Below are 23,913 nucleotides of genomic sequence, written 5' to 3' on the forward strand. Positions count from 1 at the left end.
TTTCCCCTCTCCATTCTTATTTTATACTGTTTTCTCCTAGATTGTTGCTTTCTCGACCCATCCCATGTCCAGCAAGCATCTCTTTCAGAAAATACAGCAATTAGTTAAGCAGTCATGTTGTTGAGTTTGAAAAAATTGCCTTAGGCCATATAGTTGTATTTGGGTCAGCACAATTTGCAAGAGATTAGCACAGCCCCCAGAAAGTGCTACAGCAGTTGGGCAGATCAGGAGATGAGCAATGGAACATAAGCACAGGTGCTCTCCACTGGTGACCATTAATTTATTAGTCATCTGTGATCAGAGCTGTTGACTTGCTCTTCTCTGTTACCAGTTAATGAATGACTAAGAGCACCAGATCTGCTACACATTCAGCTATCAAAGCAGCTGCTTATGATGCTGATGCGTTATTGTCATGCCTTTTTTTTTTTTTCTGGTGCACAAAGTTTGTGTTTCAGAAGCCCTCATTAAGGGCTTCTAAAGAATATCTGGAATATGCATAATCTTGTTGGAATTCTAATTATTGCCTGTTCTATGATTTTTCTAATCAAAATTCTAATTATTTTTCTGTTCTGTTTTTTAATAGTCTAACCAAATGGCAAGATTTTCATAGTTAAAACAGGCACTACAGATTAACTTGAAGACTTGAGGTTGACACAGCTGGTTAAGTAGTTAATCTTACATATAATACACATTAAAAATTCTCATAATTTTTTTTCTTTGTCACTGTCAGCTTCTATAATGCTTAATGGTTAGTGAAATGGTAAAGTCATTAATTACTAATATCATAAGAATAAATCAGTTACTGAAGACAACTTCAAAGCCAGTTCTCCATTGCAGTGTTTCTCTTGATAGTTATGAAGAATTCTGCCTTGTTTGTTAAAATCTAATGATTTGCAGCATCATGTTGTATACCTAGGAGAATGAATTTGAAGTACTCATGTATGTAAGTTTACCTGCTAAAATAGTGTTGCATAGAAAACATAGTGTTCTGTAGGAAGACAATGTTTAGATCTATTAAATTGGAAAGCAATGAAACATTAAAATACCTTTTTAAAGTAAGGTTCAGACCCCTTTGACATCTGTAAGTGATGAGACTGCTCTGCCATTCCACAATTTTCCATCTAGGTATAAATACTTTCTACTGCAAAGTCTTTTAACTTCTGCTTCAGAATATGGAAATACTTCTTTTGTAAAAAAACCCAAACCCTCTCCTAGAAGCTCTTGAAGTATTTAATCTCATAAATGACTAGCCTTCAGTTTCTTCCAGTTTGGTGCATTATTTTTTTTGTATTTAGCCATATAGCTGTTACTTTCCATTGTTTAGGAATATGTGAAGTAACTGAGTTCTGTTGCCTGCTGTTACTGGCAACTATTGTCAATAATAATGTCTCCTAAAAGCTAAACACCTAACAGGGTTTTTATGCTCTGTGTGTCAGGTTTCTTACATCTCTTTCTCTCTGAGTGTTCATTGTTTCTACAGTTTAATTGCTGCCATTTCTCACGAGTGTTGTCCCCCATTCTCTCACCTGCTGTATTTGTAGTGTTCTCACATCCCTCAATTTATTAGACTAAATAAAGTTCTGCTTTCTTCTGGTGTGGTAGGTTTTCCTTTGTGTCAGAGTATATTAATATGTCTTGGAACAGGTTTCAGTTTTAATTAATCTTCTTTACGACAGAGGATGATGACATCTATAGCTATATTTAGAATTTGAATTGAGATCTCTTCATGGCTTGCACAGTGTCATGATTATCTTCTTGTTTCTCTTAGAAATGTCTGTGGTTTGCTCCAGTGTTCCAATTATCCTTTGTGCAGCTGCCTAGTGTAATTTCCTTCATGATGTGTTGGACAGTTCAGTTAGAAATGGCTGATGCCTACAAGGAAATCCTAAGTACTTGGCTTGGTGCTATGGTATCTTGTAATTTTTTCTAATTTTTTTTTTCGTCCTTAAGGCTGTACAGGTTTTTTCCCCCTACGGTGTCTTACTAAATCACTGTATTGTCTGTGACATAAGCCAAGTTAAACATTTTTCTGATCTTACAAGATTGCTATTAAAAAATATTGAACAGGATAGTCCAAGAAAGGGTCATTGAGCACTACTCTATCACTACTAACCTAACACTCAGCCTGTTGGTTAGGAAAGAAATTTTTTATCATGGAAAGCACTTTTAGTATATTTGTGCAGTGTTTTATTTGATTTATCTCCATGCTTTATTCTCATCTTCAGAATTTTTGCTAAAGATTTTCATAATTGTGAGGTCAAGATTTTGCCATCTTTTTTCCCCTTTTTCTGTGAGTATTGTATATTGGCTGTCTTTCTATGATGTTATTCTTGTCCAGTCTGTTAGGTTCACTAAAAGTCACCAGAGTTTTGATATGATATACCCGTTCCTTTGGAATTTTCAGGTGACAAAGTGGGGGTTTTTCCTCCATTCCCAAGCTGAAATTTGAATGCATTGATATTGGCATAGATTGTGGCATTAGCCTTCATGCCAATGCACAGATATCTGAGAATTATTATCCTTGCCTAAGAAAATCCTATATATTGCATCTAAATACATTATGTATATTTACATTTAAATACACAATATATAAGCAGAAAATGCTTGAAACTCACTTCTTGCTCATTTTTGAGACAGAGTTTTAAAAGGGAAACATTTTTTACTAATGGGTGCTTAAGATAAATAAGGATTTATCTTTAGTGTAATTCTAAAAATTTGGCAATATTGTTTGTAATGCGATATTTCTTCCAGAGCCTCTTTACTGGATGTTGCAATTAATTTGCTTTATTTCTACTTTCTCAAAAATTTGCCAGTAGTATCTTTAATAGTAGATGGTTTTAGTAGTATCTACTTTGGGATATTTTTTACATAAGTGTACAGTGATAATCAAATTTTGTTACATACATATTTATGTATTTAGTTACGTATATACATGTGTATATATGTGTTTTGCAGAAACTTTTGTAAATTTTGCCTTCAACATGCATACTTTTTATTCCACTTGCCTTTGCATTTTAGTAACAATTTAAAATAAAAATCTTCTGCTTTAGGAAAACTGCAGACAAATTGTAAAGTAAGGAACATCTCTCAATGCAATATTTTTTTATTTCCAAGGTATTACTGCTTGTCACACAGCAAGTTTTGAGTGTACCTGCTGTATATTTCTTTTCCATTTTTTGCGGGTGGTATAGTCTATGAAATTAGCTTTAAGAAGGATATTGGTCTTCTCCTGAAAAATTGTTCATGTAGAGATTTTGTTTTATTGAAAAGTTATGTTGCATTTAAAATGCAGGCTAAAAGTACAATTAAAGAACAATACTGAAAAAACCAATTTTTAGGCTATTACAGAATGTATACTTCCAGTTGAATAATACCTGTTACAGTTTTGTGCATTGGTGATGTGCAGATAGTTCTCTGTTGATGGGTTTTTCAAGTTCAGAAATATTTCTGTACAAGTAGGACAGATCTTTGCCACAAATAATATACATTCTGCCACTATGAATTCCATTTTTCCTTTAGTATGGGTGAATTAGTTCTCGATTTCTTTTCCAAGTTAATTGCCACTTCTTCAGGTCCCTTATTGCAGTTCAGATGCTCAGCTTGGATGGATGCTGGATGCTTAGCACCAGCAGCTGAAAAACCAGTTAGACCTAGTATTTGATGTGCATTATTATTTTAATCTTGAATTAGCTCTTCAAGTCATAATGGAAGAAGTGACAACTGCTTCAGTCCAGTATTTCTCATCAATTACTGGAAGAAAATTACATGTTTAGACATAGCCTAATCTTCCAGCTAGGAAAAGGTTGAGAATGTTTTCCTGGTAGTTTCTGTGAAGCTCTGCGCATAAGAAATTCAATATTGATATCTTCAGTCTCTAAGGGCTAGCTGAGGAATGATTAGAACATGAACAAGGTGACAAAGCTATAAACATTTCTGTCACCAAAGGCAATCTTTAAGTTCTCAGAATTGGCTTATTACAAGTGTCACACAGTCAGTTCTGGCTAAGTCAGTGAAGTGTGGGTGTGCATATTTATAGTTTAGCATATGAAGGGATATTTGCTGCCATTGCATTCAATGGAAATTTGACTGCATACATGAGTTGTGAAGGAAAAACTACAAACAGTGTAGCTATCTTTCCTGTCATCAAAGCAAAACACCAGCTGAAGCTTAATGCAGTGCTTGGTTTAGAAATCAGAGCCCAAAATGTTCATTCATATCTGGGGCCCCTTAAAGTTCTGCTTTGCACAAGATTTGTATCTTAGGGTGCTGGTTTGGTAGAATCCTAGGAAGTCTTTCCCACTTACATTCTAGGTGAACAGCAGTGCTATTACTATGAATGGAGTTATTAGGGTATTCTTGCACCACTGTTAGGACGTTGGGGTTTTGCGGGTTTTTTTAGAAGTTGGAGGGAGGATATTCCCCTCCAGCAGTTGTTACCAGACGGTGAGTGCTGCTTGCAGTGCTGGGCTGCACTGACCTCTCTGCTCTTTCAAGGTGACTCTTATATTCTTAGGTTATTTGTGGGCATGGCAGATTGCTGCTTTCAAAGTCATCCAAAAATTAGTGAATATCTAGAGAAAAAATAAACACTGTTTTCTGCTTTCTATTTCTACACAAAATACAGTTCTTACCACTTAATTAAAATTAAGATTTTTGTCTCTGTCCTTACAATGCACTAAGTTAAGCACCTTCAGGAAAGACTGGTCTGCTCACCAAGCTCCTCTCTGATTCAGGGACCTTAATGCCCTATTCTGTGTTGTGTGAGGGCTGTCAGTGGGTCACATGTAGAACTCTTGTCATTACAATCCTATCTGTATTTAAACTAAATCAGTTTCTTCTTTTTATTTTTTTTAACAAATAGAGCTTTGTCACTTCTGTCCCAATACAAAAAATTTCACTGGGAATGGTACATTGCATGTATGTCAAGACTGCTTGGAACTTGCCTTGGCTAAGCAGTTGAGTTGGGATTTAGGGTTATTTGTCTTGCAACCAAGGATTTACTGGAAAAAAGGTCAAACCACCTTGACCTTTTTGACAGAAATGTCAAAATGGATACAGAAGCTGACTAGAAAGAGAATATGGAAGGAAATCCAAGATTAATTTAAAGCTATCAGGTGGAAGACTACAGGTATTCCTCAGATAAGACTTTTTGTATTGAACTGTTTGATACATTGCCAGTAGTAAAAATCAAACATCTTTAGTTGTGCAAATTTCTGTTACTTCCTGTGTACTTTTCATTATGGCAATAACATGTACCCATAATTAATCCAATCAAATGTTTCAAAATATTTGGAATTAAGGAACAAATTGTGTTCAAACAGCTGCAAAAAAGCAGGCAAATATTTTGTTGTTGCTTTACCAAAATCAAACTCCAGCCAATGAATTTAAAATAACATGCAAATTTTGCACAAAATTTCACCTTAATGTTACCGGAAAAAATTTTCAAACTTACAGATATTTTTCTTTTAATTGTAAAATATAAGTAAGGTCAGAGATTGCTCTTGTCATTAAATACAGAATATTGTAGTAATTTGTTATGCCTTTCTGTTACAGATTAACTAAACTCCAGATATTGGAACTTAGAGAAAACCAGTTAAAAATATTGCCAAAGTAAGTATTGTATAGTTCTAGAAATTCCTATAGCATTTGTTTTAACATTAATCCATTGTACCACTCTCCTAAAATCTAACATTTTTCTAGTCCCTGCCTTGCAATTCTCACTTCATCAAAGAAGCCTAGGCTGATGGTGATGCAGTTCCTGCTGTTTCTATGAACAAAAGCAATGCTCAGTATTTTCTGACTGGGACTGTGGAGCTCCAAGCAGGTTAACAAAAATACAAGAGGTCAATGAAGAAAGAAACAGATCCCAAAGATGGGATGTGAATAACCACCCACAGAGTCATGAATATGTTGTGGTGTACTGTAAAAGTGATCTTTCTCTGGCAACAGAAATTGGTGGAGTTGCTGGTTTTGGTGGATATAAGAAGTTTTGGTGGAGAACAGGAAGTGCTAGCAATTGAATATTCACTCTGTTCAATTCATGCTAGGAAGAACTTGAATGCTGTAGGCTGAAGTGGAAATTGCCAGCTCTTCAAATACCACATCCAGTTTTTTTAGTGACTGTAGCTAATTATATATGTAAGACATGATCAAGGGTTATGTTCTATTGGGATTCCCTTTTTAAGTGCCTAGATACAGTGCTGTGGAGTCTGCAGTATAAACAAGCCAGAACTCCTATCTAGAATGACATGTACAGCATCAGAAAGTGTGAATTTACATATTCAAAATGTGAAGCATTCTGTGGTATAAATACTCTCAATTCTATTCAGCTCTCTCTGCTATCATTAGTTTTTAGCAGAAAAAAAATTACAGGACATGTAATTTAGAGTGGTAGCTCTCTAAATTGAGTTACTCCCAACTGAGGAGCAATAGCAATAATTAAGGTTATAGCTAATAGAGATTTTGTTTATAAGATCACTCTGACCTTAATTGCCATAATTAACACTAACAGCATGAATTACATTAAATATTTCTAAAAATGTAGTTTATCTTTTAGTGATGAGACAGTAATACATGCTTTAATGGATCTAAGTCAAATGTACCCTCTGTTGAAGGATGCTGGGAAACTTTTTGTTTACTTCAATGTTTTCAAAGTTCTGTTCTTGATTGAAAACTAAACAGTAACTGTCATGAAGAGAGCTCCTCTGTTCATAATAATCTATGGTACATGCTGAGCTGCCAGCTTTATTCTGTTCTGGTTCTCTTATAGAAGATGCAAGAAGGGTTTAAAAAGTGTAGGAAATTCAAAGCAGTTCATAAAATGCAGCAGTAGGTCCTAATATTTTTGCTATAGAATACTAATATATTTCTGGTTTTCCTGTTACTTTCATCTTTCTAGTATTCTTACAGTAAATTCTTTCCTATTTGTAATGAGAAATGTAATTGGATAAATTCTGCAGCATCAAACTAGCCATCTTTCTGACTAAAATATGCACATAATTTTTGACACTAAAGTATGAAGTACTTGAAAGAATGTTAATCAAAATGGGTAATCAATGCCAACACACTACATCAACCTTACTTTATGCCAAACTTTATGCCAAATATGTATCATTTTGTTTGGAGCTTATCTACAGCCAGAGACTGCAAGTGGCAGCATTATAATGCAAAACAGATGGATAAAACTATTTCCACTGAAAGGAAAGCAAAACCAGAGACTATTATAGAGGCATTTTTCTGATGGGTAAATTGGAAAGATGGTCCTGTAAAAATATGGTACTTTTTTTTTTTTTTTGCATTTTTTAAGCTTCTATGGCGTAATTGTCAATAAAAAGAGTAAGCATTTTAGAAAGAAGCAGGTTATTGAGAGTATAATTAGAGTGATGCAGGGCCCAACCCTGCCATTGTGCACACTCCCTTTGAATTGTGTGCCACTTGATATAAGCTGTACTGTTAACCTTGGTGAAGCTGTCTGTATACAGCAACAGAATTTGAGACATAGTTTAAGTTATCTGATCCCTTAGTATTGAGTTGAATTGATGCCAAGTTCAATAATATGAATTATGAAAGTTTATTGGAGGGATTACGCAGCACCTTGTCAAAGACGAAAATAGGTGTAACTCAATGATCTAAGTTGATGCTTGTTTCAACATCATTTGGCATTGAATTTTCCGGCTACCAATAACATTATTGGAAGCCTTGTTTGCATTTTGTCTGATGGTATTTCTCTATAAACAATACAGAAAAGCAAGTAAATGTTAATCCTAGGATATTTGATAGTGCTATTACATAAACAGCAGGGAAAGGGGGGAATATTTCGGAGACCGTCATCTTGCACACCCATTTGTGTATGTTTTGTCATTGAGCTGATGTGTTTGCTAGATCATAGTCATTTGGGCAAGGGAAAAAAGGGCCCCAAATCAATAAAGTTAACTGGTTATCCTGTCATTGTTACATAACATTGGTTTGCATAGTGTGGTCTATGAAGTTGCCGAAGCTACAGAATGCTATGTTCAATTCTTTGAAAGGAGTTCTTCAGTAGTGCTTCTGGGAGATTCTTTGGGGTAAATTTGTTAGGAACATACAGCACTAAAATTGGTATTGGTGTGGTCTCACAAAGCTTTGAGAGATCAATCTTCTACAGGATTTCAGAGGGACTCATAAGTTTAGTTAGAAATTGAAAAAGAATATTAGCTTACTGATAATCATCCTGTTTGTTAGCTTCAAGAAATGAAGGTATTTGTTTCTTAGAGTCTTCTGAAAGTAGTGTTTTCATGTTTTGTTGGGGTTTCTTTTCTTTCTCTAGCATAGTAGGAATGTTAGCTAGAGGCTTTCCTTCAAAACCTGTGTATACTATTTGTACAGTGCAAAAAAGGCTTCTACTGCTTTTGTCGTGGTCTTGTCTTTATCTGCTTATGCTAAATTCCTTGTTTGTCCCTAGCTTGAATACTCCAATGTCATGTAAACCAAATTTCTCAACAAATGTTGATTCTCCTTCTTGGAGATATTCCATGAATAATATTAATAATCACATTAAACTACTTTCAGTGAATATGACATTTGCCAGTATATTATTTTTGAACTTCATGTTTAAAGCAACTGTAGATCTTACTGTATTTGAAGAAAAACTGAAGCTCTGAATAGCTGCATAGAGCATCTTGTGCTCATGCAATTGTTTCTTGAAGAAATTAGTGTGATATTCTGACAATATAGAAGATTCTGCCATTTAGAAGATCTTACATTTAATTTTAATTTTTCCAGAATTTTATAACATGTACACGGTTGCAGTTTATATATGAAAGTTTTAGATACTACTAATTCTTCTGTGAAAATCTCTTATTAAATAAATATATGAATATGTTTTCGTATGAGGGATTCACACTCTCTTAAAAAATACTTCCAGGTAGAACTACTGTTGACTGTGAAGTACCCATTGTGACCACATGCGCAGTGATAGATAATCTCTGTGGAGCCCCCAAAGTGCACTTAAATAGAGGAAGAATGTTTGCAAAACACAGCTTGAAGTAATGGATTTTATTTTGGACATTGATCTAGTATTTGGCATAAGTTAGGTTGAAGAGTATTGATGTGTCTCAAAATCCAATTTAGTAATGTCATTTAATGTATGACTATAAATATGACTATATATAGAGAAATAATTAGAGTTCCAAACCACATCACATGGAAGTAACGTAGCAGCCTGGAGAGGTACAAAGGTCCTGTTGCATACTGTGGTTCAGCAGTGCTCTTCTCTGTTTTAACTGGTCACTAGTCTTCCTTTGAGAAGAAAACATATAGTGAACCGCCCTTTGACTGCTGAAGTGACATATTGTGACTAGAGGTGAAAAGCTGAACCACTCAAAAGAAGAGATGCGCCACTGCATTGCTCTTTATCATGTAGATTTCTTTACTGTCTTTAGTTTTTTCATGCATCTTGCAGCCGCAAGTGTGTTGCAGTCTATGCTTTATGTGACGCTCTGCAGTCTGCAGGATCAGTAGTATCTACCTGGCTGACCGTGTGTAAAAAAATTATCTTTAATTAGGTATCATTCCAGTTACAGAATAGCATCACTGCTTAATACCGATTACTAGATTTTTGTAAATCTGGAAGATTTGATGTTGCTAGTATTTTCTTAGATCTAATTCTTTTTAAATCCCCTTCCTGTGCAGAACCATGTCCAGACTGACTCAGCTGGAGAGACTGGATTTAGGAAGTAATGAATTCACAGAAGTGGTGAGTTCTGCCTTAGTAAAAGAGCTCTGCATCTTTTATAAATCTTCTTATCCTTTGATCTGTTTTTAACAAATATGAAAACATATACATCATCTTAAGAGTTCTGCTTCCAAGCCTTATTTATACTTTGCACGACTTTATGGAGCCTGTTATAAAAATCATGTGTGTGATCTTATGAATGAGAGTATGTGTTTACTCCATTTTAAAATAGCACTCTGTTATATAGTGTGGATAGTGTACTGGTAAATAATTATGAGTAATATGTGTTTGAATTATTAACATAATTGTTAGGCTTAGAATAAATTCTAAACACTTATTGATTAGCGTGTATTGAATATTACAGTTTTTTGCCTAACCTGCTTTTATTATTGTGCACAAACTTTAGATCCAAGGGAAACTATATTAAATTCAAATGTTGTTCAAAGCAGTATTTACAGTTGAGATACTCTGATTTTTCCTTCAGCATGCATTGACTTGTTTCCTGTTTGTGTTCTCACAGGCAAAAATAGCTTGTATTTAAGGGTCACATAACATCTCTCTGCTTTTACAAGTACTTTCCTGGGTAAAGAAGTTGAAATAGAAGTATAATGAAACTTGCTGACCTGCCACACAATAGAGTCAAACCTTTGTGTGCCACTAGAGCTGAACACTTGCCTGATGATATATATGGTTTGGAAAATAGGGCAGTGTATTTAAGGAATTTTTCATTAGTATGGTTAAATGTCTAGTCCTTACCATGACTGCCATATTTTCATCACAGGGTATACATTTGTGTGGGAGCCTTAAACTAATGTTTAAATTACATCTTCTTCTTGGAAAGTGAGTTAGTTATTGGGAAAGAAAGTTTTGGGAGTCAGGACCACAACTTCAGCAGAAATCCTGTCTATTTACTGTATAACAAAATTTACTTAGCGTTTATGTGAACTTGGTGTACTTATTAATGTGCACTAGTACCTCTTTTGTTTTGCTTTCTCTGGAGGAAAATTTAAATAGGGAAAGCATATGCGACATGAATGTTTATCAGGGTCTTTCCCTGATAAACAAGACACTTTTTACAATAAGTTGTATTGGAAGCACAATCCTCCACTTCATTTTCTGGATGGAGTGGTTAGCTTGTCTCATGGAGGTGCACCCTTTGTTGATAGAAAAAATGAAGTTTGTTTTGATTTTTCCCCCATACCAAGAAATCACTAGGGTTTTTGAAAAACAGGTCTTCTGAGTTGATGAAATTTAAAGGTTTTTAGATGTCATCCATCAAAACTGTACATGTAACATGTACTTAGAGTGTGTGCCTGTTGAAAAAGAATACTTTCTCTAAAAGACACCAAACCAAAAGGAAGCCAGCCTTTCTCTAAAAATTATTTAGTGCTGTGGTCAAATTCTTCAAAATTTTTATATATCTGGTAATATATATTTTCATTTCAAAAGTGAGTTAACTGGATTTTCTCTGATGACCCAGTGAAAAAAGTGGGTATAACAGATACAGTAACACGTTACTAAAGTTGCAATAGACAAAGCGCTGAAGCTGGTTTGGCCATTCACTGGGGATTTTTCATAACATTTTTTTAAAATGGCTTCCCTTACAGCCTGAAGTACTTGAACAACTGAGTGGATTAAAGGAATTTTGGATGGATGGAAATAGACTAACACTTATTCCTGGGGTAAGTTCTTTTGCTGTGTTAAACATACAGTATTTTAAATTACAGGTACTTGCTTTGTCAGTGATCATGTACATTGAACTGGTTTTGTAATTAAATTTGTAGTGTTACTTAAAGCCAAAAGGATAAATGTCACTTGAGTTCTTAACTAGTCCACTTAGAAATTATCACTGATGATGAGAGCTGTGTTCACAGCTTTTTGATGGGGTTTTTTAACATATGTACAACATACATACAACAAAGTTACATATTTCTCATCTAAAAATTATGTTGCAATTCAGGAAAACAAGTAAAAGTCTTTAATAAAATTTAGGTTAGAATACCCTTCCAAAAAGGGATTATTCTGTGTTAGATAGCAAGCAGGAATATATAGGAGAAATATGTTTTGTGGCTTTTACTGGTCACAGTTGTAAAGAAGCAGTGCCAGTTCCAGTACTGTGTAAAGGAAAGTACAGCAAAGGAAAAAAAGGGAGCATAGTCAGTTCCTGAGGAAATAGTCTATTGACTTTGTATGGGTTCCTGACATCTTTCAGGATTACATGTGGTCCAGGCTGACCTATTATTAGAGTACTTGAGAGTCTGTGCTTAAGTTTTAGCAAACTAATAGATGAGTATTTGAAATTTGGGAAGCAACTGGCTTGTTTTCAACCTTAAAATTGCTAGCAGTCATGTGAAATATGGCCTTCCTGCCTGATCAGTAGACTTTTCTACTGTTTTTCCATCAGCTAACTCTTAGACAGTTGAGTGGTTTGATTGTAAAATATGACCTTGAGCAGTGTTTTGCAGTAAAATAATTTCTGAGAATGAAGATTTCAATAGAGTAGTGTGCATGAATTTTAAAGCTTATGCTTGGTTCATGTGGAAGGGTAATACATGCTTATATTTTGGCTTGTTTCTTTCAGTTTAGTACAATTAGGGATTCATTGTTGTTTTTGAGGATGCAGTTTTATACAAAAGGCAAAAATGAGCATTAAAAGTCTACTGGAGCATAATGATGACCTCACATTGTGTCTCTTTCTGAAGTTTGTTCTAAAGCTTGAATTACTTGATTCATAGTAACTAATCAAACTGTTGAATTTGCAGAAGACTGACTTTAGGGACATGCAGAGCTACTCTGGGGGGTCTCTGTGTGTTAAAACAGTGTGCTTATCTGCACAAAATACTTCATTTGAAAGTTTGTGTATTTTGCATAGAATTTTATTTCAGTACTCTTAAGTCTTTCTCTGGCATTATAATTGAGAGGTCAAATCTGCTGGATTTTTTTGTTTTGAACTTGTACTTTTCTAGAATATGTTATTTTTCTCTTGCTTTTAGTTCATAGGCACTTTGAAACAACTGACATACTTGGATGTTTCTAAAAACAACATTGAAGTAGTCGAAGAAGGTATTTCAGGTTGTGAAAGCCTGCAAGACCTACTGTTATCCAGTAATTCACTTCAGCAACTGCCAGAGTCTATTGGTTTGTATTTAAAGTTCATTCATGTTGTTAGAAGCCTGTAGTGCAGACACAGAGAACTTGAGAATACAAAAATTACATTCTAGATCTGTTTCAGTTGAGTAGAAGTGCCAGTTCTTGATAAAGCTGTAATGCTTGGCTGAATAATAACTTAAAATTGGTTTGGAGCATTCTTTACTTTATGCAGTAGTTTGTAAATGGATGAAAAACCATTGTCTCTATCAGAAGAAAAGCCAATTTCTTTTTCTCCCTGTCCCTACTCACCTACCCAAATGGCTGACACATTGTAAACTGGTAGACAAGTTCTGTAAGCTCATCTCCTTATTTCCTTAGGAATACAGCACTATAGGCACACCAGGGAATAGAGAAGATGTGGTGGCTTGCCCATAAAGTTGGGTTTTTTCCCCCTCTTAATTTAAAGTTAAAAATCAGCTTAATGAACTCAAATGTCCATTTTGATTTACTTGTTCCTATTGTTATAGGTTCTCTGAAAAAGGTGACAACACTTAAAATTGATGAAAACCAGCTAATTTATTTGCCAGACTCCATAGGAGGGTAGGTATTTCACATTCACCAAAACAAGAAGTTGAATTGCCTTTCTGAACACACTCCTGTAACAGTGGCTCCTCTTTCAGAGTTTTTTAGAACTACTTGTTTATTTTCTTTTACATGTTAATGCCCTAATACAATTTAAAGCAAGTTTTCATATCTTAGTTCTGCTTTGCAGCATGTATGTTGCTATTACTTAATACCAAAAGACATATGTTCCTCACTTAATGCAGCCACCAATCTATAAAACAAAAATTGAGTGTGACTAAGATACTTAAAGAGTCAGTTAGCTTTCTGAAACTGGGGGTTTTTTGACAGTTACATGGTTGTGCTAGATATTGCAAATGATTGCCCAATCTCAAAAATCTTGTAAAAAGCAAATATGAACATGTATTTATCTTTTGTGTATATATATATATATATATATATATGTGGAGAATTTTCAGCTGTCCATCAGCAAGTTTTTTTAATATGTATTTTGGTGTTCAGCAATTTAATCTAAAACTTGCAAATAATAGCAAAAATAATTGGCTCGCAGTTCAGTGCTGTACAAATGTAAAATGTCTTCCAATTTATTTTCATATATTTTAATTAATATAGCTTATCTTTTGTTGTCAGAGTTTACAAAGTACTTCTTCATTGCCAGATTCTTAGGTTCCTGGTCTGTAACTCTTGAAATTCTTTGCTTGTTCAGAAACAGCACTCAGCTGTAATTTGACTATGATCTATCCCATTCTGAATGTTTTTAATGCCTTACACTGGCATGTTGTCATGTAGTACACAAGCATTCGATGTTGCTGGCCTCACTGTTTGCATTGTGCGGACAGTATAAATGAGATTTAAAAAAAATAAGTAAGCTCGAAACAGAACAAAAAACCTGCAATAAAGTAACAGGAAAAAACACCCACCCTAAAACACATTTTAGGCCATCAGTAAAGGATTCTTCTTGGATTTTAATTCCTTAAGGTTTATTTTGAACTACATTTGTGATTACTAATTAATAGTGATATTGACTTCATTTAAACTGCAAGTATTCAATTAATGTTGGATTAATTATTCTGTATAGAGGAATTAATTATTTTTTTCAGGTTAATATCAGTGGAAGAACTGGACTGTAGTTTCAATGAAATTGAAACATTGCCTTCATCTGTTGGGCAGCTCTTGAATATAAGAACATTTGCTGCAGATCATAACTTTTTAACTCAGCTGCCATCAGAGGTATGTATTTAATTGCAAGTGTGTAAAACTAGTATTTTAATCTGTTTATGTAGTCTGTACAACTTGTGAATTAACAAGTTACTAATTTTTGAGAGGACTTTCTTTATATATGTTTTTAAAGGAGGATGTATACAAATATACAAGTTTATAAATAATGAAATTTGATTTTTTTTAAGCAACAAGTAGGAATTCATTAATGTGTATTGAAACTAAAAGTTTAGTATGTAAGAATAAACCTTCAAAGCAAAATAACGTCAATACTAATTGTTTTAAAAACTTTAATATTTATATTGTGAAGATGAATTAATTCTTTGTGTGGGTTTTTTTTTTTAGATTGGAAACTGGAAGCATGTAACAGTGTTGTTTCTGCATTCCAATAAGCTTGAATTTCTCCCTGAAGAAATGGGTGATATGCAGAAATTAAAAGTCATCAATCTGAGTGACAATAGGTTTGTGAATGCTTTTAATTAAGTAGAAGTTGTATAAAATGCAACAATAATGTAGAGGGATTCTTATGAATACATTATGGCTATCTTTCCTTATCTCACACATGGCTTAGAAGGTGACTGAGATGTATTTAATGTATTATTGTCGTATTCTGAATCTTGCAGCTCCATTATATTAAGCTATCATTATTTTAATGACCTGGCAGATGCATTCAAGTACAGCTTCGCTACATTTGTGATTGTTAGCATCTGTTTTTCTAGGGAATTACTTTGGTTATTTTCATAAAACTTTTTTGAGTCTTACTTAAAGATGAACAGCTTCTTGAATTGCATATGGAGCACCAACAGTATCATAGGATAGTGTAAAAGATCTTGATGTTCTGCACAAAGGGGGAAAATGTTGTATTTTATTACAGATGGTCATTAAAAAGAGACAAAATGTTTAGCTTTGGGGAATTGTTAGTTTATAGAACTGAAGTGTACTGGGAGAGAGAACTAGCAAAGCTCTCCCTCCTGTTCTGTCAATCCAGCGTCTCTGTGTTCTGTCTGTAGCTTAATTTATGCCATAATGCCAGAGCACCCATTATCCATGACTGTCCATTCCCTATACATGTATCTTTTAGGAAAAAAAAAAAAAAAAAGATTTTCAGGTGTAGCACATTTTTCCTTAATTCACATGTATATTGACAGATAAGATGGTGCAGATTCAGATTTATTAATTCATGTTGATTGTATTCAAGTCTCCCAGTTGAGTTAAATTCAGGTCACAATGTCACTTGTTTATTTTAAGCTAATTGCTTTACTGGGCAGATAAGTTTTTCTTGTTTGGTTGGGGTTTTTTAAAATTTAATTTAAATTACATGTTGTAGCCTTTCAGCTCTCAACTATTTATTACGTTAACTTCATATGAAAATGTCCATTTAAAATATTTTACATACTAATGCAGGATTGTTTAAAGTCTTAACAATATGTCTAAGTGTACTTATATGAAGTCTTGTAATTTACAGACTGAAGAATTTACCATTTACTTTTACAAAACTGCAACAGCTTACCGCTATGTGGCTATCAGACAATCAGGTATGATTTTTTAATAAAATAAATAAATTATTGAAAATAAATAATTGTTGACTTCATTCCTAATGGGATTGGCAAGAACAGAGCCATCTGTTAAAGAGACCTAGTACTGTGTAAATCAATACTTTCTTGACATTACTATGGCAGTTCTCCTTAAGTTACCAATACTGAGTTTACCTGTCTCTGGAGGCTCATAATCCTGGAGAAATTCTGTGCTGTGAGGAAATGCAATTTAACAGATATTGGGAAGTTGTTTTTTTGTTTGTTGTGTTTTTTCTGGGTTTGGTTGAGGTTTTTTTGTTTGGTTTTTGTATTTGTTTTGGTGGGATTTGTTTGTTTGTTTTTGGTAGGTTGGCTGGTTTTTTGTTTTGTTTTTGTGGGTTTTTTTTGTGGTTGGGTTTTTTTTTGAGTTTTTTTTTTTTGTTGTTGTTTTTTGGTGGGGGGGGGGGCGTGGTTTGTTAGTTTTGTTTGTTAGGCTCATTTACTTGGGTGAGTTTAGTGCTTGATAAGCTTGAACCTAAACATGTAGCGTGCTGTTGCTTTCACTGGTATACCAGCGGGGAAACTCAGCATCCTGGTTTTGAATTAGGTTTCTTGCCACACCTTTGAACTGTGTGACTGTTCAACTTTGAAGCTGTTAAGCAATAACTCCTGTGCTTGTCTTTTTCCCTTTCATTAAAGTCCTTGATATTATGCTGATTTTCTGAAGGGCATTAAAGTGTACAGGGCTGTTAGAAATCCAGTAGCCTCAGATGTGCACTTTTACTAAAACAGTAATTTCAAGAATCTTCTGCCTTTCCCTGTAAGGGTTGGAGGATGTTCGATCTAGTCTCAAAACAAAAAAACAAAGGTGCTGAATTTTTCTCTTTATATGATTGTCTGCAGTTTTAAATAGCTAAATATATCTATGCATTTCTGATCAGTGTGCTTTGGGATAGTAGTAAGTACCAAAAAGAAACTGAATTACTTTTTGACTATCTAGTGTTTTCTTTTTACAAAAGCTGTTGCTGACTTTGTCCTCAGTCAAAAAGCCTGTCATCAATCAAATACAGACATATTAATATCTTAATTTTGTAAAAATTATTCGGAGGAGAAATGGTTTAATTCAAGGGAGAGTAGTCTTCAAAGTTGTGGGACAGGCATGCTCTGTGATATGTAGGTCATATTTACTTTTTTATATGTGTATATATATGCATATATATATATATTCTCATAACATAGCCTTCTTTCATTTACTTTCTAGTCTAAACCACTTATCCCTCTTCAAAAAGAAGCTGATCCTGACACACAGAAAACTGTACTTACTAATTACATGTTCCCTCAGCAACCAAGGACTGAGGAGGGTAAGGAATTTCTGAAATTACCTGTCACAGTGGTCACTGTTGAAAATAATAATGAGAAGGCTTAAAAATGCTAAATGCTTAAAGTTTGGAGTATACTTGCGAGAGATGATGAGTTGTGTCTGATGACTGAGAACGCTAACTTAATGAGATTTAGATGTTGGTAAATTCTAGATGAAACTATTTCAGCGAGTAAGGTGAGAAATGGATTGACAGGAACATGTTTGTGGTGGTTGCCACTCCCAGCATGACACCCTCATTCCTCCCAAAAGATCTAGTGGTTTGGGGTGAAATCCTCTTAAGCAAGTGTTAGCTCCAAACTGACTAGTATGTATTTTTTGAAAAGTACATAGTATTCTCTGGTTTATTTTGAAATAAAAAAAAAATCAGTCCATAAAAAGTATATTGTTCACATGTTCACAGGTTAGGTTCCTGGTTTTTGGTCAGGAACTCATAGTGATAGTGAAGTTTATTGTAATATTTTCAGATGTGTTAAAATTTTAAGTTTATCCCATAAATGCGGAATAATAAATATTCCATTGCACTTACTGAGCCCTAAAACTAAGTATTTTTCTATGTCAGGTATAGAAGTGGTTAATATGAACAGTCTTGGTATTGCTAGTGAAGGATTTACATTTTCTGGGTGGTAGTGGCAAATTTATGAGATTTGTCATGCTAAAAATAGAACCTGGATGATGTAACACCAAGACATGGTAAAATAAGAGACATCGGGTGCCTGCAAGATTTTTTTAATCTCTTGTAAAATTAAGCAAGAAATACTTGTATCTAAATTCATCCCCTGTCAACTGCATTAATGCTGCAAAATCATGCAGATTAACTTAACATCTAGTTTTAGATACTTACATTGCTTTAGGATTAGTAAGAATGCAGGTTTTTCTCACTAAGTCATTCTTAGTTTTAATTTTTAAATTTTCTTTAAATCAGATGAATGTCCTTACCTGTGCTTAATGATATTAAGCACTGATATATATAAATCTATACAAGTATAATTCATGTTTATATATGTATATACACACACATATACATTATTTCATGTTTATATATAGAATAAAACCACTCAGCAGAGTTCTGCTGAAATTTTTCGAGTGTGAATGTTAAGACTAGTGTACAGCTAAGCATATGATTTTCTTTGAAAAGATAGGGATTTTTCTAATATAAAAGTACAACCAAATTCATAAAGCAGTGGCATTGCATCTAATCTTCAATTAATGATGCTGTTAGTCTTTCATCTTCTAGAAAGAATGAATACAAAAGCACACCTATCCCACTGAAGAGAAAGAAAAACAGTATATTTTGTTTTACATAATGTAGCCTATTCTTATACGAGCTTCTTTGTGGTTTTTTTCCAGTTATGTTCATATCTGATAATGAAAGTTTCAATCCATCTCTGTGGGAGGAACAGAGGAAACAGCGTGCTCAGGTGGCATTTGAATGTGATGAAGACAAAGACGAGAGAGAGGCACCACCTCGGGTTAATATTGAATTTATTTTTACATACGTGGTGCTTCCCTCCCTCTTACTTCCACTCTTAATCTCAGCCTTTTCAATACTTTGGTTATGGGTTTCACTCTGCTGAATAAATCAAGTCATCAGTTTAGAGTATCTAGCAGGATGAAACACTGGTTTAGATTTTATTGTGTTTACTTTTAGTTTGGGCATTATTTAGCCAAATAATTTTCAGCAGGGCACAAGGGAAGAGCTCAAGCTGGTACTTGTCAGTGTAGGGTCTACCTAGGATGCTACCCGACTAATGGTGCTGTGGAGAACAAGTGGGGAAACCATGATAAATCCTGATTTCATTTCACGTGAATTACAGTTGGCTTAATCCTTCCTTGGAATCATTGGACATGCTGGGGGAAAGGGAGTGAAAGTGATTCATAATCGTGTCTGGTTGTGTAAGCTTATGTCTACCTCAGTGCTGGCAGACTTGAGCAGGGTGGAGATTCTAGAGTATTCAGTGGTGTGACCTAATTAATTATTTGTTTTAAGGCTTATGTTTTAGTTCTGACATTTAAATAAGTGTAGAACCTTACTTCCTTTTGTTTCACAGGAAGGCAATCTGAAGAGATACCCAACTCCATATCCTGATGAACTGAAGAATATGGTCAAAACAGTCCAGACAATTGTACATAGACTAAAGGATGAAGAATCGACTGACGATAATGCCAAGGAGTCAAAACGAGAAGTCCAGACTGTTTCTGTAAAAGATGTGGGGGTAAAGGTTAGAAATAGCATTATCATCTGGTTTTGCAAGAAATTCCAAAGACTAAAGTGTCATTGATTCCTTTTATTTCTCTTCTCCCTCCCCTCTGATGCTTTAGCAAGAAAAATTGTTAGATTACAAAACCAGTTTACCTCTTCCCCACCTAAGGAGGTCTGTAACAAATGTCTGGTTTGCAGTAGCAGTGTTCTTCCTGCATTAAGAACAAGAAAAGTGACCTAATTCTCAGGCACATACAAACTGTGGATGTGTTAAGGAGCTGCCTTCTTTGGTTTCTGGAGGATGGCATCTTTGTCATCCTCTGATCCTCTTTTATCTGCCAGACTTCACGATGACATTTGGATAATCTCGAAGGCTTTTAGTGCTCCTGACTGAAAGCTTTGTGTAGTAACAAGCAGTAATAGCAGACTGGCAGAAGTGTCCCAAGTCTCTAAGAACTTGATGCAGCATGATAGAAGATAGGACTACTTTTTGGTGCTCGCACAGAATCATTGCAGGTATTTGCCTGTTTGATTTTTTTTCACATGACTGGAGATACAGTGGTATGTATTGACGCCAGTAAAGATAAGAGTCAGACTGACTGACATAGGGTAGGGACTGTAGCTTCATTATCTATTATGTTTTCGTAGCATTTCATACCTGGTACATATTCTGTTCTTTATAATTTCAGAGCTCAGATTTTTACATTCCATGTTTTCCTAGAATATATAATGTTGGATCTATGTGTCGCTAAAAACATTTCAGGATGTTTTCTCTGCTGATACTCTTAATTTTGTAGACCTCAGAAATTGGTTCAGTAAAGAACAAAGACGATGAGAGAAAGCAATATTCAGCAGGAAGCTCTGTGCAGAAGCCTAGTGAACCAGAAGCTGAGCTCAGCACTGCAAATTCACAGATGACTGCACTTGTTAAAACCTTGCAGAACACAAAAACAACTGTCAACCATGAGGACATGCTTGAGGTATGGCATTGCAATGAGCATTATGGCAGTCAGAAATTGTGCTGGTGTTATATTGAATTTGTTATTCTGGGAGATGAAAATTTCTGTTGACAGTAGAAGAAAGTTGCCCTCCATAAATGTTGTAAATTCAGATGGTTTTCAATACAGTACTTTTTTCGCTTCAGATTTTGTTAAGTAAAAGTTAAAACAGCTAATTAAAAGTTCATAATAAAAGATGCATGCATTTAAAGAAAAATAATGCAAACTCAGTTAAAGATTGATATACACTGTGAAAAGACTCATACTTCTGCGGAATTCTCCACTTGTTTGCCTATCAGTACTTCATTAAATAATCACTTTTAATTGTTGCTGAAATGAGGAAATGTCAGATCAGTGGTAGCAATAAAGTGTTTCTGTATCCAAGTGATTATACACATGCATTTCAAATGAAAAGTGGAAAGTGGTTTTAAAAATATTTATTCCTCTGTATTTACTAGTAAGCTGTCAGGAATATTACTTGGAATATACTTACCTCTTACAGTGAAGGATTTTGAACTTCTGAATTGTGCATCTCTCTGTCAAACACCATGTATTTATCTATTTATTTAGAAAGCTTGAGATTTATGACAAATTTTGGAAGCTGCCATTCAATCAGTTCCTAGTCACAACCTGTAAAATACTTTTTTCATAATTTCTCCAGTGATTTTTTTTTTGCCTGTGTTGTGTAAGATGTGGAATGTGCCTGTATCATACAGTAAAAAGACTTGAGTGACAGACAGTTGTGGCTGTCACTGGCTACTTCCCCACCAGTATGTTCCTGCTTCTACATTATTTTTTTTAAATACTAGTATTGACATTTTTTCTTTAACTTTAAAATGTGATTTTGGAAGATCATGATAGTTGTCTAATGATAGTGACAGTAATTCTTTGTAGCTGTAGTGAGTACACAAGTCATGTACAGTGACATCCTCGTTTCAGTGTATTTCCTTATTTCCTGCTGGTAACACTGTTGCAGAATCCAGATAGCTATGCCTGTGTGTAAGCTTTTCCTTTCAGCATTGATTACACTGGTATGTCACATCCAAGAGTTTGGGCAGGTGGTAGATACAGTGAACAGGTTGGTTGTTTGGATTGCAGAGAAAAGCCGATGGATTGTTTTTTTTTTAAATTAGGACTGTCATAGCTTGTTTGTTATGTCTCAGTCAAGTTTATCCTTCCTGCAGACCTAAGAATTGCCAGGTAATTGGTATCATGGGAAAGTGGTGCTCCAATATGTTCCAAAACAGTAATAAAAAGTGAATATTGGCAGACTTTCTTTGCAATTTGCAACATGGATTTTGTATCAGGAAGCATGTTTACTAGAAAGAAATTTCTGCTTTGTGGAAAGGTTTGTTGGGGATTTGTTTCTTCAAAATATTACTGAAAACAATTGAGTTTTGAAGATAAATGAATATAGGGCCAGTGGTAGCACACTGCAGTAGGATCTGAATCAGTTGCATGGCTGCTCTTGCAGCAGCTTTGTCTACTAATCTCTCTTGTGAGTACACTGAGTTCCATCTTTTGGTTCAGAACTAGTGATTACTAGCTTAAACCTATTCAGTATTGCTTTTTCTCTGCTGTTGCTCTTGAAGTTAAATGACTTCTTTTCCTTTTGGAGTTTACCCTTTGCAAGCTACCTTTACACTGTTTCTGTTAGATAGACTAGGCAAGCCAAACGCCTTCAGTTTTTTCTCACAGTGTACCTTTCCATTCCTAGGATTGTCTTGGTCATGGCTACTTTATAGTTGTTTCAAGCTGTTTGAGTTCTTTTCTTCAAAACCAATACCCAGCTAGTCAGTCTGCGGCGTTTGCTGGTTCAGTGATTACTTTGTGACTTGGAGTCAACAGGATGTTGTCTCCAGTGGTAGTATGAAGGCTTTATATGCTTGCTCCAATAAGTTTTTTGCAGTTAAAGTTACCTGTCTGTCATCCCACAGAGTTTAGCAGTGACAATGCAAGTCTGCAAGTGCTGCTTCTTAAAGATAATTCAGTTGACTTGCACTACAGTTGCACTACAAAGTTGTTTTACTTTGCCTATGTTATGTAGCTTACTTATCATTTTACCCCTTTATTGTTTAGTGGGTGATAGTTTAGACAGCATTTACTTAACTTTGAACTGCTCTTCAAAATGGACACCATAAAGCTGTTTTTCTTTCAGCAGGAGTCAGAAGAACTCTCCTCTGATGAAGAGATGAAAATGGCAGAAATGCGACCACCACTGATAGAAACCTCCATAAACCAACCAAAAGTGGTAGCCCTAAGCAACAGCAAAAAAGGTAAGATACCATAAAAAGCACTGGAAGTGTTTTATGATTTTGATAATTTCTTGACTCAAAGTGGCTAGTTTTTCCAATTAAATTAAGTAAACGTAGGCTTAAATTGTATGTTTTAGAAGAAAGATTTTCCTAGTTAAGCAATGAAAGTGGGAAAAAACTGCATATATTGGAGTGCATGCTAGAGAAATCTGTGTTGATATCTTAATTTTCTTGATTCTTGTCAGTTTAAATTAGACAGGAAGAGAAGGGGTGTATGTTTTGTGGGGTTTGGAGCTTGAACACACTCTTGATGTGCTTAAGAAAAGCATTGCAGAAAGTGATATTTATATTAGAAATACTCTCTAACTCCCCCTTAACCCAGATGTTGTGAATTCTTGCTGCTACAGGCAGCTGCTATAACTGCTGCTATAAGCAGCAGTATCACTTACTTAAATTTCTCTACAGAAGCTGTGCTCTCTTTCTAAGGTTTAAGAATAATCCTTTCTAGTGAAAACTCTTTCTCCAGAGTTACTTTACTTTTATTTTTCTTTGCTCCTCTAGCATGACAATTCTGAATCTGTTTTTTTATTAACTAAACTTTATATTCCCTGAAATATTTATATTTCCTTAAAACTAAGAAATGGCTTAGGATTCAGAGAAAACATGATATAGAAAGAGGATAGCGAATACTGTTTTGCTTCATATGATATCCAAGTCCAGTACTTCCAGGACAAAAAGCTTTTCTGGACATTAGATGTAAAAAGGTGAGATTTGATGAGGAGAACCACATGGTGGAAGCAGGAAGAGTCTGCTGAGGATCACATACAGATGAAAAGGTGGATGTTTACCAATGCTGTCCTTGGATTTTTTTTGTCTGACTATAGTACCAGGTCAAAACTTCTTTCTTGTCTCTAAAGACAGACATTAGTTCCACAAAATGTATGTGTTTGGCATCTGTAACTG

At 34.7% G+C, this 23,913-nt stretch overlaps 1 protein-coding gene across 7 annotated transcripts in view; it reads left to right on the forward strand.

Moving 5' to 3' along the window:
- ERBIN (erbb2 interacting protein) overlaps positions 1 to 23,913 on the forward strand; it is a 115,491-nt gene that overhangs the window by 70,527 nt on the left and 21,051 nt on the right. For 4 of the 7 annotated variants that reach the window (XM_041414733.1, XM_041414736.1, XM_041414740.1 and 1 more), the window contains 13 exons: positions 5,554 to 5,610; positions 9,670 to 9,733; positions 11,320 to 11,394; positions 12,706 to 12,850; positions 13,330 to 13,402; positions 14,485 to 14,614; positions 14,948 to 15,063; positions 16,068 to 16,137; positions 17,378 to 17,477; positions 18,845 to 18,966; positions 19,546 to 19,716; positions 20,495 to 20,677; positions 22,854 to 22,971. In XM_041414733.1, the coding sequence (XP_041270667.1) occupies positions 5,554 to 5,610; positions 9,670 to 9,733; positions 11,320 to 11,394; positions 12,706 to 12,850; positions 13,330 to 13,402; positions 14,485 to 14,614; positions 14,948 to 15,063; positions 16,068 to 16,137; positions 17,378 to 17,477; positions 18,845 to 18,966; positions 19,546 to 19,716; positions 20,495 to 20,677; positions 22,854 to 22,971 (1,424 nt within the window). The remainder of the gene's footprint in view (positions 1 to 5,553; positions 5,611 to 9,669; positions 9,734 to 11,319; positions 11,395 to 12,705; positions 12,851 to 13,329; positions 13,403 to 14,484; positions 14,615 to 14,947; positions 15,064 to 16,067; positions 16,138 to 17,377; positions 17,478 to 18,844; positions 18,967 to 19,545; positions 19,717 to 20,494; positions 20,678 to 22,853; positions 22,972 to 23,913) is intronic. The other 3 variants (XM_041414734.1, XM_041414738.1, XM_041414735.1) reach the window with 2 other exon arrangements.

Source organism: Onychostruthus taczanowskii, unplaced genomic scaffold (genome assembly GCF_017590055.1).
Source record: "Onychostruthus taczanowskii isolate IOZ18803 unplaced genomic scaffold, ASM1759005v1 scaffold46, whole genome shotgun sequence".
Classification (NCBI taxonomy): Eukaryota; Metazoa; Chordata; class Aves; order Passeriformes; family Passeridae; genus Onychostruthus; species Onychostruthus taczanowskii.